Here is a 14,186-nt window from a genome sequence, read left to right as displayed (position 1 = left end):
TATCATGTGACTGACTTTCCCAGTGACACCAGTGAGACTTGGGACGTTTCCCCAGACAATCCCACACAAGCAAAGAAAAAGCTCATTGTAGTAGCACATTAATACACTGGTCACAGTGCCACTTCATCATCAGCAACAACCATGGCTTACCAGAAGGAATATAAAAAAGCTCATAAACTATAAAGATGTTTCACAGAATTTAAGCTGCTCACTTTGTCAGATAAATTAGAGAAACAATGGTTTTCATTTTTAAAATAGATCAGTTTTATTCTGCTAGTTCCATAAAAACAATGTAAACACAGGCGTTCTGTACATCTTGCTGGTGAATTCACATAATGCTTAGTTCCCTGATCCTTTGACCTCCTTGTCTTCTCCGGTTATTTTCTGTTTGGACCCCTGGCCACAGGAGTGGAGTGGGGTTGGGGCTTAGGAGAGAGCAATGTGGCTTTTTGGTATGATTTGTTTTATTGCTTGCCCTCTCAGCACACTCCTGTTACTCCTAACAAAGTTTGAGATTTAAGCCCTTAAACCTGTAGGTTTCACCATCAGTTTTTCTTTTTTTTTTTGCATAGGCATTACTAGGGACATAAATGGGAGACTGGCATAGAAAGTGGTGAGGAGCCGAAGCCAAGGAATTGCTTTAAACACAAGATGAAAATACTCTGTTCTGTCCAAAGAATCACCTAATGGTGTGAGGCATCTCACTTAGCTGTGGAGAAGTCCTTGGAATTAGATCTCAGAAAGACAGCTTTAAGACAGTAAAACCTTTTGGCAATGGGCTAATTGCCTTAAAAGAAAGAAGAGTTCTACTTGAAAGACCTTGCAGGTGGAGAAATTGTCCTACAAAGATTCTTGGATATGTTAGTGGAGATAACTGACATGGGTAGCTGTGGGCCAACTAGGAACTGTCAACAACCTGACCTCTGCAAAACCAGGATGGCCAGTTAATAGTTTATTCAGTTCTCTGATGGTCATAAATGTAATTTTATTTTATTTAGCCTTGTGGAGGTTCTGCAACAAATGTAATTTTAAAGGAATTAGGAGCCAGAAAGATAAATGCAACTCCTTCAACTATGTGACAGGGCAGACTGGTGAATCTGGGTTCCCAGAGTGTGGAGCAAGTGCCCTGCATCAGAGAATGGCCCAGGGGGAAACATGCATGATGCCGAACCCCGCAGGACAGAATTACTTCAATCGCCTGCTCCTGACTACTATAAGGACGAAGCCTCAGTGTCTCAGTTTGGATCTACGCCGGGATTTCTTTCTTTTGGAGACAGTGTCTCCCTCTGTCGCCCAGGCTGGAGTGCAGTGGTGTGATCTTGGCTCACTGCAACCTCCACCTCCTGGGTTCAAGCAATGCTGCCTCAGCCTCCCCAGTAGCTGGGACTACAGGCGTGTGCCACCACACCCGGCTAATTTTTGTATTTGTAGTAGAGACGGGGTTTCATCATGTTGGCCAGGCTGGTCTCGAACTCCTGGCCTCAAGTGACCCACCTGCCTCAACCTCCCAAAGTGCTGGGATTACAGGCGTGAGCCACCGCACCTGGCCTCTATGCTTGAATTTCTACTCTTAGCTAATCTCTCTAACACACATGCCCTTCATTGGGTAAAGCTGGCTCAGCAGACTAATTACACCTGTCATGTAATACAAGCCTCTCCCTGGCTTGTATTATCTCATGGTTGCCTTCTATTTGTGACAAGTGCTACGAATATTCCTTTTTAAGAAGTGATACAAAATCTTTTTTTTTCTTGAACAGGATTTTTAACTCAATGAGACAGTGTAAACATCATGACAATTCTGGAATGTCTGAAGTTTGAGATAGAAGATTGTCTAAGAAAAGCTAAGATTGTCTTAGCTGTTTGTGGTATCCGAATTCCTCTGGAACATGGGCATCAGGAACCAAGCGATGCCACTGCTACTGGGCAGGGTTTTTATATTTTACCTAAACAGAGACAAATGACGCTGACCTACCTTAATGAAATTTCAGAAAAACCATCTGGAGTCAGCCCCATCATGTCCAGATTGGAAGGTATTTGGGGATCAATGAAACATACCAGAAATACTTTTCTTCCCCCAAACCAAATGTAATGAATGTCAAAGTATTGATGCTAATTTAGATTGTGATTACATATTAAGTTTTGCTTCATTAATTGTAGCACTGGCAGCTGTTTTGTGAACGCTGCATATTAAACTGTAGGCAGCTGACAAGAAATATCAGCGGAAGGGGATATTTAAAAGCCAGTTAAATTAATCATTGCTTTTTAGGAAACTGAGCCAAGATTAACCCCCTGGAGCTTTTACCGACAGACCCTCGCCAAAATCTCCCACAAGGAACATTTGTAGGCTATTTTGTTTTGAGATGTTAACCCATCTCCGATGCCTTGCTGACATTTTAGATTATATATACAAGCCCTATAATGAATAGCATTCACAAAATTTATGAGGCAAAAAATTAAAATTGTTCAAAAGCCTGATTTTTGCTGGCAAAGTTTATCCATGAGAACATAGCAATTAGCCCCCTACCTCTCCAAAAGAAACCCTACAACCCTAAAACCCTAAAACCAATCCAAATTGTGTAATGTAGAAGAAATAGGTTTTCAGTGTGTATGACTGAAGAGTTCATTAAGGTTTTGCAGCTGGAGGTTTAAAAAATCCCACTTTTCGAAAATATCTGACAATCAAGGGCACAGAGACTAGCGTAATGCTGATTCTCACTGGCGCAAACAGCTTGTGGATTGCATAGGCCACCACGAAGGTACTTGTGCCTGCTGCCATTTTTGACTGTACCAGGGACTCTTTAAATCCGAGTTTCAGCAGGATTGCAGACATGTCCACACCACTAGGGGGGAAGAAGCAAAGAAAACAATTATTACAGCAAGGGATTAAACGAAGAAATTGATTTGGCTATAAGATTTACAGTATTTTAAAAAATGTAATGAAGTAGCTGAAAGAATAAAAGTCTTAGTGGCCAGGTGCAGTGGCTCACGCCTGTAATCCTAGCACTTTGGGAGGCCGAGGTGGGAGGATTGCTTGAGCTCAGGAGTTAAAGACCAGCCTGGGCAGCATAGCAAGACTCTTGTCTCAACACAACAAAAAAACATACAATTGGCCTGACGCGGGGGCTCACACCTGTAATCTCAGCACTTTGGGAGGCCGAGGGGGCAGATCACTAGGTCAAGAGATTGAGACCATCCTGGCCAACAGGGTGAAACCCTGGCTCTACTAAAAAGACAAAAATTAGCCAGGCTTGGTGGCATGTGACTGTAGTCCCAGCTACTCGGGAGGCTGAGGCAGGAGAACCACTTGAACCCGGGAGGCAGAGCTTGCAGTGAGCCGAGATCACGCCACTGCACTCCAGTCTGGCAACAGAGCGAGAGTCCGTCCCCCAAAACAAACAAACAAACAAAATCAGCTGGGTGCAGTGGTGCATGCCTGTAGTGTCAGCTACTTGGGAGGCTGAGGTGGGAGGATCACTTGAGCCCAGGGAGGTCAAGACTGCAGTGAGCTGTGATCGTGCCACTGCACTCCAGCCTGGGCAGCAGAGTGAGACCCTGTCTTAAAAAAAAAGTTTTAGCAAACACGTTCTTATTCACATAGAATCTTACATGACAGTAAAAAACAAATATTAATTACTGTCAAAAATCTTACCTTGACACAACCATGTAAAATATGCCCAAGGAGATTAATGAGATTCCAATGTGCAATGACACGCCAACAGTGCCATACTCTTGAAAAATCTTTTTCAGTTGCTGTGACTTGCTTTGCTTTTTCTCCTCTGTGCAGCTGACGCTGCTGCCTGTTGTCCCCGTGGCCTGGCTGGGGTCCTGTGTACAAATCAGAGAAGAGGAGGTGCTTTAGGGCAGGCATGGGCAGTCATTACCCGCTTTTATACACACATGCAATGTTATACTCTTTCCTGCTGGATGAGAGATCAGTCACCCCTTTCCTTTTTCTTTTGAGACAGAGTCTCACTCTGTCGTCCAGGCTGGAGTGCAGTGGCATGATTGTGGCTCATTGCAACCCCGCCTCCCTGGTTCAAAGGATTCTTTTGCCTCAGCCTCCCAAGTAGCTGGGATTACAGGTGTGTGCCACCACACCCAGCTAATTTTTTGTATTTTTAGTAGAGATGGGGTTTCACTGTGTTAGCCAGGTTGGTCTTGATCTCCTGACCTGGTGATCCACCCGCCTTGGCCTCCCAAAGTGCTAGGATTACAGGCGTGGATCAGTTACCCCTTTCTTACTCAGTGAGCCGAGTCTGAGCCAACTTAGTCACTAAGTGCAATGCAAGCCTGGAACTAGGTATGGCCGGCAGAATGATGGCTCCCAAGATGTCCCAATCCCAGGATCTGTGAATATGTCACCTTACATGGCAGAAGAACTTTGCAGATGTGATTAAGGGTCTTGAGATAGGGAGATGATCCCGAATTACCTGGGCTACATTATTACCAACGTCATCACAAGGGTCCTTATAAGTGAAGAGAGGGAGGCAGGAAACTCAGTGTCGGGGAGGGGGTTGTGAGGACAGAAGCAGAGTGAGAGAGCTGAAGATGCGGTGCTACTGGCTTATGGAGGCAAGGGCCATGAGCCAAGGAATGCAAGTGGCTTTAAGCTGGAAAAGGCAGGACATGGATTCGAGCCTGTAGAAGGACCCATCTCTGCTGAGACCTTGACTTTAGTGCATTAAGACCCATTTTGGACTTCTGACCTCTAGAAGTGTAAGATAATAAATGTGGATTGTTTTAAACCACCAGGTATGTGCTCATCTGTTATAGCAGCAATAGTAACTAAAACACCAAGGCTCACAAGCTTGGGGACAATGATCCTTTATCAAGCATTTTCTCTGAGCCAGGTGGTCCTCCAACCCTTTCTCCTTCCATCCTCATGCCAACCTTCAGAGGTAGATACTACTGCTTTTCCCACTTTGCAAAGGAGCAACACAGGCTTGGTGAGGTGAGGTCACTGGCCTGACGTCACCAAGATTAGAACCCAGGCCCTCCAAGGCCACAGCCTGAGCATGTGACAACCATGTTATACGCCATCAAAAAAGGACGGTGCGCACAAAATTAATGCAGCAAAAGCGATGGCAGATTTACTCCTAGAATCAAGATTTACACCTGACATCTGAAACACACAAAGTGGGGGTGATTTTGGCACAGTGCCCTACCAGGACTTGTACAGAAATCACGGATTGCATGGGACATCTGCTAACAGTTACTGAGCACCTACCAAGCCTGGAATGTGTGGGAGAAACAAAAATACCAACCTCACCCACATTAGGGGAGGGAAAAAAACCACTTCTCAATAACAGAGCACTTTAATCAAAAGACTTCTCTAAGGACAGTCCTGGGGTTTGTCCCGGCAGGTGATGTGCACCTGGCTGGAAGTCAGCTCTTGTTATGGGCTCTGCAGCTGGCCCACTTTTACCCTGTTATTTTTAGAGGCATAAGATTTTTTAGAACATTTGAGGAAAATCCTCAGTGTCCCGATGACAGGTCCCTTCTGCTGAGCCAGGAGTTGAGCTTCCACTTCAAAGGCGTCATTTCATAAATCCCTCACTGCCTCATGACCCAGGAACCTTTGTCGCTCCTGTTTTGACAGATGGATGACTGAGGCTCAGGAGGGAGGGACGCCTAACTGGCAGCATGGACTGGTGACTGGGCTGGTGACCACCAGGCCTCAGCCTCTGTGGTACTCAGCAGGCTCCCCTTTCCTGTCCTGCCAGAATGACCATTCTTAAAGGAAGACACTTTTCCAGAACGTCCAGGCTCTGGAGGGGAGGAGGGAAGATGTCATCAGCCCCCCTTTCTTTGGCCAGCACATGTGACCTCCCGTTTTCTTGAAGCCTTCTGACTAGTCCTGCCACCCCTGGCCAGGATGGCTGTGGAGGGCATCGGTTCTCCCTGATAAACAAGCCCCACCCACCTCCAGCTGCTGAGGGAGGCTGCAGAGGGGACAGCAGCCAGGCGGTGGGGACTGATAGGAGGCCACCTACAGCCCCTCGCAGGGCCAAACACCCATGCCCTTGACACCTGGCCCCATTCTGTCCAATCATTGGACCGAGTGCAGCTGTCTCTGCAAGGGCCCTTTTCTTTATGGTCTTTATTTTGGCAAAAGGACTTTTGGCCAAAAAATAAAAATAAAAAGGCAGCCAGGATTCCAGCTATAGAACTGAGCAGAATCTACTGCAAGACTGTGGTAGGGCCAAGACATTCAGACACAGAGACAATCTCGGGTTAGCTGGCACCACGGTTGGCTTCTGACATTCTAGAGAACACCCAGTTACTGGACAATTTTATTCCTTTTGTTTTGATAAAAACACCCATCTATAAGCACTGTGAGCCACGCATTTTTCTTCCTAACCTTTGGGGAGACTAAAGAAGCTGAAATAAAAGAATTTATGAGGGCATGACTTGCAGGCAATGGAAAATTTTTAGACATTCATTTCTTCGTGAAACATTGCCGTAAGTACCCGGGATGTGTTAGGCACTGTCCTGAATGCACAGGACGGCGTGACACATCTTCTGTCTGTACTCAGCATGCGTGCACATGTGTGTGAGAGTGTGTGTGTGAGACAGTGTGTGTGGGAGATGCCCCTTCTGCCTCTCCCCAACATTTTTTAAAGTACAAAAACCTGTAATAGAGGGGGGTAGGAAGGTTTAAAGAATGAGCCAAGGACCTTGCCAAGCCGATCACAGTGTTTGGAGTGACACCTGTTTTCTTCCACTTGAGAAATCATATTAATAATAAACACTATATTGTGTATATTTTGTACTAGGCACTGTTCTGAGTACTTTGAAAATATTGGCTGGGCACGGTGACTCATGCTTGTAATCCTAACACTTTGGGAAGCTGAGGTGTAGGAGGGATTGCCTGAGGCCAGAAGTTCAAGACCAAGCTGGCCAACATATCTTTTATTTTATTATTTTATATTTTTGAGACAGATTCGTGCTCTGTCGCGCAGGCTGGAGTGGAGTGATACGACCTTGGCTCACTGCAACCTCCGCCTCCCGGGTTCAAGCGATTCTCCTGCCTCAGCCTCCCGAGAAGCTGGGACTACAGGCACGTGCCACCATGCCCGGCTAATATTTGTATTTTTAGTAGAGACGGGGTTTCATTATGTTAGCCAGGCTGGTCTTGAGCTCCTGACTTCAGGTGATCCACCCGCCTTGGCCTCCCAAAGTGCTGGGATTACAGGCGTGAGCCACCGCGCCCGGCCTCGTCTCTAATTTTAAAAAAAGGAAATATTAATGCATATAATCCTCACAACAACCTTGACTACTGTCAACCCCACTTAACAGAAGAGGATCTGAGAAGCCCAGAGAGGTTGAGTAACTTACCGAGGATCACACAGGGATTACTGTCAGAGCTGGGATCCAAACTCGCTGAGTCTGGGTCCAGGGCCTTTGCTCTGAACAACCATGCTATGTTACTCCTCGTGTATTCATGAGTGTCTCCTCTGTGCCAGGCACTGTTCTCAGTGTAGGGGACAGAGCAATGGAAAAAACTGACAAAACCCCACCCTCGATGAGCTTATGGTCTTATGGGAAGGCAGGGACAATAAACAGAAGAGTAAAATACCAGGGCTGCTACCTGTGACAAGTGTCATAGAGAAACACCAATGGGGCGGGAGACAGGGAGTAGGAGGAATGTTAAATAAGGCCATCAGGGAAGGTCTCCCTGAAAAGGTGCCACTGGAACCAGAACTGATGGAGACAAAATGACACTGGGGCTCTGGGAGAGCAAGTCATCTGCCTGAGCTCCCCCTACGTCCCTGGAAGGAATAAGTGGCACAGGCAGGCGGGGCTGCTAGGCGGTTTACAGGACATGAAATCATGTTAAGACAAAAAGGCAGGTCTCTTCTGTGGCTTTCCCTACCCCTCTTACAGTGACCCCCTGCCAAGGCAGCGTGGGTGGGCCTCTTTGGCTCTTAATTAAACACCTGGCAAATTTGGAGATCCCAGCTGGGCAGCACACTCCTACCTCCTCGAGGAGGGCCGGCGGCCAGGACAGACAGGGGAGGTTCTGGGCTCTGGCCAAGCCCAGACCCTCCCTGCACTGCTCCCAGGCCCTGCTGGGGACGCGTTTTCTCAGGCAGATGAGTTATCTTTTGTCCTAATCTCCTTTGAGGTTCTGATCCCACTTGGGATTCTGCCGATTTTACCACGGTGCAGAAGAAACAAGGACAGCTCACGGGGCCCTGGGGCCTTGTGACTGTATGTATTTACTGCAATTATAGCCATTTCTAACCTTAATTTAGGACACACCAGATGCCAGGTATGAACATATCTCATTTTACATTCATATTCTATGAAGTCTGAATTATTAACGTCCCATTTTACAGATGAGGGGCCTGAGATAGAGAGAAGGGAATTTGATCAAAGTCAACAACAAGTGAGTAGAGAGAGGAATCCAGGGAGTCTGAGGCCAACTCTGCCACTGTATACACACACACCGCTCCAGTGCCAGGGCCTGAGCTGGGGAGAATTTGCCACTGTATACACACACACCGCTCCAGTGCCAGGGCCTGAGCTGGGGACAATTTGCCACTGTATACACACACACCGCTCCAGTGCCAGGGCCTGAGCTGGGGACAAGGTCAATGTGGCTGACAGACAGGCAGGACAAGAGGCCATTCCAGATGAGTGCAGAGAAGACCCACAGCCATAGGGTGGAAGCAGGCCCAGTGGAAGCATCCGAGACCTCACAGGTCGTTAGAGAGGGCTTCCCGGAGGAAGGAACAGCTGGGCTGGGCCCTGAAGAATCATCAGGAGGCGGCACGGTGTGTGCAGAAGGTGCCACTCTGGAGAGGATCCCCAAGACCTGTGTGCCACCTGTCGGACTGGAGAAGGCAAGGAAGGAAGTTGATCTGGGCAGGAGGCATGGTGAAAGCCTGGGTCCAATCCCCATCCGCTCCTTACTGAAAAGCTAGGAAACGGTCAGGAGATGTTCGCTGGGCCGGCGGCACTGCGCTGAGGCCTGCACCAGCTCATGGAGTTGTCTCCCAAACTCTTGCTGGGAAAGTGCTATTTTTGGCCCTCTAAAAGGTCAGAAAACAAGCTCAAAAGCCTTCAGGACTCGGTCTGAGGTCACCGGGCGATGAATGGAGGGGCCCTGTCTGCACCCAGGCAAACAAAGAGGCTCCAGACTGCCAGGCCGGATGCGCTCCGGGCTGGACGCCGGCTCCGCGTGTCTGGGCTTGCCATTCCTGGACCGCCAGACTTCATTTACTACTATTTTTATTTAAAAAGACTCACTTGGAAGAAAGTGATAGATTTCTTGAAAGGAAAGCTGGTATGACTGCTCTGAAGGAAAACCAGTTTTCACTTAGCACCAATGGAAAGTGACGGAAATGAAACATAACAAACAGCACTGTGGGTTTCTTGCCCGCGGCTTCCCTGAGGACGCCTGCTCTTCCACTCAGAAGAAAAGGGAGGAGCAGCGAGCGTCGGGAGATGTTCAAAACACAGCGAGACCCAGCCAGAAGGCCTGGACAACAACTCCGCAGGCAACGTGTGGAAGTTCAGACCAAGTCAGTCGGCTGCGCCCCAGCCTGGCTGAGGCTCTGCAGACCCGGGGCTCGGCCGAAGACTGCGCGACCTTGGGCAGAGCGCCACACCTTCCCGAGCCTCAGTTTCTCTGGCTGTCAACTAGGAGGATCGCTTCCTTGGCTTGCAGGGATTTGGGGTTTCGGGGACCCTGGAAGAGCTCGGTCCAGGGCAGCTACAAGTGCAAAGGCGTCCTTGGCGGAGGCGGCCGGACCCCGGTGCGGCCCTGCGGACGTCTGGGGACCTGGACACCGCCCGGGATCAAGGTCGGGGTGGGGTGCTTACCTGGTGGCCGCGGCAGTCCCCGCGCGCCGTGCGGAGCAGCCGGGCGTCTGGCCTGGGCGAGAGCAGGGCCAGGGCCAGGGGCGGCGGGGCGCAGGGGGCGGTGGCGCCCAGGAGCCAGGTGGCGCGAGGCCGGACCCGGGCGCCCACCCTGCCTGCCGGGCCCAGCAACGCCAGCAACCCGGCCATGGTGCGCAGCTCGGCGCAGCACCCGCGCCGCTGACCCGGGAGGCGGGCGGAGGCCGGGGAGAGTGGGCGGAGCTGACCCGGCGAGGGCCCTCCCCGGCCCCGCCCGCCAGGGGCGCCGCCGCGCGCGCGCTGGGCGGGGCTGAGGAGGCGTGTGCACATCCCCTTGGCTCACCCACTAGCTCCGCTCCTCGGGAGCCGGAGTCCAGGGCTGGTGGGCGGGGCTGAAGGAGCGCGCCCCGCCTCCTCTCCGCTCACCAGCCCCGCCCCTTTGGGGGTGGGTGCAGGTCTCTGCAGGGTCTTCGGCTTTCTAACTGCGGTGTGCAGTTGGCGGGTTTCCTTATTCTGTGGGCACAAAGGTGGGCGTAGGGCCGTGGCTTATGAGCTTTTCTCCCTGCAGAAATGGGTGAAACCTGAAAAAAAATTATAGATATGTTTACGTGTTAGCTCCAAAGAAGAAAATAAATATGAGAATTGATATTAGTACATGTTTAATAAAAAGTCCTCTGACCCTCATAGATTGTTGGCGTGAATGTAAAGCGAAAGACGGTGTGGCAGTTTCTTGAAAAGTTAGACATACACTAACCATACAACCCAGCAACTCCACTCCTCGGTAGCTTCTCAAGAGAAACAAAGGCTCGACACTCAAAGACTAAAATGTGAAGACACCAATGTTTATAGAGATCTTATAAATATTAGTCAACAATTAGGAATGCCCATAAACTGGGACGTACTGTGGCACAAGTCTTCAATGGAACGCAATGCAACAATTAAAGGGAACAGACTACTGATACATGCACAACATAAGTGAATCTCAAAGCTCTTATGCCAATTGAAAAAATCTAGGCACAAAAGTCACACACTGAAGGATTCCAGCTACATGAAGTGCCCAGAATAGGCAAAATCACAGAGACCTAAAACAGATCCGTGGTGGCCTAGGGCTGGGAGTGGGAAATGAGATTGACTGCCAAGGAGTGGGAGGAACGTCTTGGGGTGAGGGAAGGATCCTAAACCCAGATTGTAGGGATGGTGACAGCTGTGTAACTAAAACTCGTGGGACTGTACACTTAACATGGATGAATTTTATGCTATGTAAATTATACTTCAATAAAGATGTTCTGGCTGGGTGGAATGGCTCATGCCTATAATCCAAGCACTTTGGGAGGCTGAGGTGGGAGGATTACTTGAGCTCAGGAGTTCAAGACCAGCCTGAGCAACATAGCGAAACCCTGTCACTACAAAAATAAAAATAAATTAGCCTGGTGTGGTGGCATGCACCTGTAGTCCCAACTACTCGGGAGGCTGACGCAGAATTGCTTGAGCCCAGGAGGTCCAGGTTTCAGGGAGCCACGATGGTGCTACTGCACTCCAGCCTGGGTGACAGAGCGAGATCCTGTCTCTCTAGAAAAAGAAAAAGAAATATATTTTACAAAAGATGTAATATTCTATTAGTCAACTGCAATTCAACTCAACCAAGCTCTTACACAGGCACAGAAATGATATTAAACACATATGTATTAAAAATGTTTATTACATAAGATGGAGTTATAGCTGTGAAAGTAACAGGGTCTGTTGGAGGGAGGTCCTAAAGTGCCCCTGGATGGGAATCCTTCCATTTAAGTGTCTGCAAGAAGCTGGGGAAGAGTGCTTAAGGGTGCAGATTGTCTGTCAGGTTGGCCCTAGAAGTCCAGCTGTGTGATTTGGAAGTAGTGACTCAACTTCTGTGATCCCTGGTTTTTTCATGTGTAAAATGAAGATAATACTTTCCCCCATGAGATTGTTGAGATAATTCTTTGACACAGTTCTTGGAAAGGGCTTCGCTCAGTGCCTGGTGCACAGAGAGGGCACACACGTTAGCTGGGATGTTGTAGAGATGCCTTGCCTGAAGCCCCTCTGTCACCCGGTGACAGTGCCACCTCCAGATGGCATCTGATCTCGACTTCCTCGCGGTTCCCGTGATTTTCTTTCTTTCTTTTTTTTTTTTTTTTTTGAGATGGAGTCTCGCTTTGTCGCCCAGGCTGGAGTGCAGTGGTGCGGTCTCGGCTCACTGCAACCTCCGCCTCCCGGGTTCATGCCATTCTCCTGCCTCAGCCTCCCAAGTAGCTGGGACTACAGGCGCCCGCCACCACGCCTGGCTAATTTTTTGTATTTTTAGTAGAGATGGGGTTTCACCATGTTAGCCAGGATGGTCTCGATCTCCTGACCTCGTGATCCTCCTGCCTCAGCCTCCCAAAGCGCCCGTGATTTTCTTGTCACCAGGCCTTCTTCATTCATTTAAGTTTCCTGCCCAGGCTTCATGAGCAGTTGAGTTTGTGATTCATGCTATATGCTTATTAGAGAAGAGAAAAAGATAATTTTGTTTTTCCCTTTAAATTTGACAGTAAATATAATACTGTAATTATAGACTTTAGGTTCTTTTTTTCTTCTTCTAAAAGTGAAGAAACTTTTGCTTTTAACAAAATGTATTGGAGCTGCTGCCTGCATGAACTTGTGACAGTTTTGTTTTTTTCTTATTGTGTCAGCTCTCTTTGTCTCTCTAGAGCAGCAGCTCATGCATGAGCTATATTTATTTTAATTTCTTCATTTTCGTGAATAGATAATGTATTCTCACGGTTCAGATTTTTAAAGGTACAAAAAGTCTACACAATGACAAGCTTCCTTCCTATCCCAGTGACCAGTTCTCCTCATTTTTTTCTCCCTAGAGACAAACACTGTTACCCGTTGCTTGTGCATATCCTTCTAGAAAATTTTACATGTGTGCAGGCAAATTCCTATGAACGGCTTTCATCGCTATTTTTACCCAAGTGGGGCATAGTATACACAGTGTTCCTCACCTGGACTTTTTTTGCTTCCAATATATTTTAGAGTTTTCTGAATATGTACACAAAAATCTTCCTTATTCTTAAAAAAATCTGCTTAGCATTCCAGTGTATTCCAGGGTGCTGTAATGCTTTAACCAATCCCTTGTGGGTGGACCATTAGGGTATTTAGGGTATTTTCCAGTCCTTGTGATCATAAACCATGCTGTGATGAACCAGCGGATATTTCTGTCACTTGCCGTGTTTAAGTATGCCTGTGTAATAAATTCCTCAAAGTGAAATTGCTTAGTGAGAAGATATGTGTATTTGTAAATTTGAATAAATGGCAAAATTTCACTCCATAAAGGTTGCAGAGTACAGCAAATGAGAGTTTTTTGTTTGTTTGTTTGTTTGTTTTGAGATGGAATCTTGCTCTGTCACCCAGGCTGGAGTGCAGTGGTGTGATCTCAGCTCACTGCAGCCTCTGTCTCCCAAGCTCAAGTGATCCTCCTGCCTCAGCCTCCTGAGTAGCTGGGACCTCAGGAGTGCACCACCACGCCTGGCTAATTTTTGTATTTTTAGTAGAGACAGGGTTTCACCATGTTGGCCAGGCTGGTCTCAAACTTCTGGCCTCAGGTCATCCTCCCGCCTCGGCCTCCCAAAGTGCTGGACTTACAGGCATGAGCCAGTGCGCCCGGCCAAGAGTGTCTATTTACCCTGACTCTAAATGGTGTCTTTAGCAGAGAAATGTAGGACTGACTTTTATGTTCTTAACTTGAGAATCTGACATTAAAGACAGCCGTATAAGGCCGGGCGCGGTGGCTCACGCCTGTAATCTCAGCACTTTGGAAGGCCGAGGCAGGCTGATCACCTGAGGTCAGAAGTTCGAGGCCCGCCTGGCCAACATGGTGAATCTCAGTCTCTACTAAAAATACAAAAAATTAGCCGGGTGTGGTGGTACATGCCTGTAATCCCAGCTACTCGGGAGGTTGAGGCAGGAGGTTGAGGAGGAGGTTGAGGAGGAGGTTGAGGCCCCTTGAACCCGAGAGGCGGAGGTTGTGGTGAGCCGAGATCGTGCCACTGCACTCCAGCCTGGGCAACAAGAGTGAAACTCCATCTTAAGAAAAAAAAAAAAAAGGTCTTCATCCTTGTCATCTTTGCATTGAGCTGGCTGAGGAGGAAAAAGAAGAGGAAAGGTTGTTCTTGCTGTCTCAGCGGTGACAGCGCCTATAGTGACAGCTACTCCGGAGGCTGAAGTGGAAGGATTGCTTGAGCCCAGGAGGCAGAGATTGCAGTGAACTGTGATCACACCCCTGCACTCCAGCCTGGGCGACAGTGAGACCCAGTCTCAAAATAAAATAAAATAGTAAAATA

General features: G+C 48.3%; 1 protein-coding gene across 1 annotated transcript; it reads right to left on the bottom strand.

The window, feature by feature from the left end:
- Positions 1 to 240: 240 nt before the first annotated feature.
- Positions 241 to 10,104, bottom strand: FAM210B (family with sequence similarity 210 member B). Its single transcript, XM_019017250.4, has 3 exons — positions 9,832 to 10,104; positions 3,650 to 3,825; positions 241 to 2,840 (listed from the first exon to the last, which is right to left on the bottom strand). Exons 1-3 carry the CDS (start codon positions 10,015 to 10,017, stop codon positions 2,624 to 2,626), a joined length of 579 nt encoding a protein of 192 aa, XP_018872795.2. The 5' UTR covers positions 10,018 to 10,104; the 3' UTR covers positions 241 to 2,623.
- Between the last annotated feature and the right edge of the window lie 4,082 nt (positions 10,105 to 14,186).

This window comes from Gorilla gorilla, chromosome 21 (assembly GCF_029281585.2).
Source record: "Gorilla gorilla gorilla isolate KB3781 chromosome 21, NHGRI_mGorGor1-v2.1_pri, whole genome shotgun sequence".
Lineage (NCBI taxonomy): Eukaryota > Metazoa > Chordata > Mammalia > Primates > Hominidae > Gorilla > Gorilla gorilla.
The sequence above is the reverse complement of the archived record's forward strand: the minus strand, read 5'-3'. Positions and strand labels throughout refer to the sequence as shown.

Coding starts and splice junctions, on each gene's coding strand:
- FAM210B (XM_019017250.4), bottom strand. CDS start 10,017: ATGGCCGGGTTGCTGGCGTTGCTGGGCCCGGCAGGCAGGGTGGGCGCC. Junction 3,826..9,831: donor GGGACTGCCGCGGCCACCAG/GTAAGCACCCCA, acceptor ATTTGTACACAG/GACCCCAGCCAGGCCACGGG. Junction 2,841..3,649: donor TTTTACATGGTTGTGTCAAG/GTAAGATTTTTG, acceptor CTTCCCCCCTAG/TGGTGTGGACATGTCTGCAA.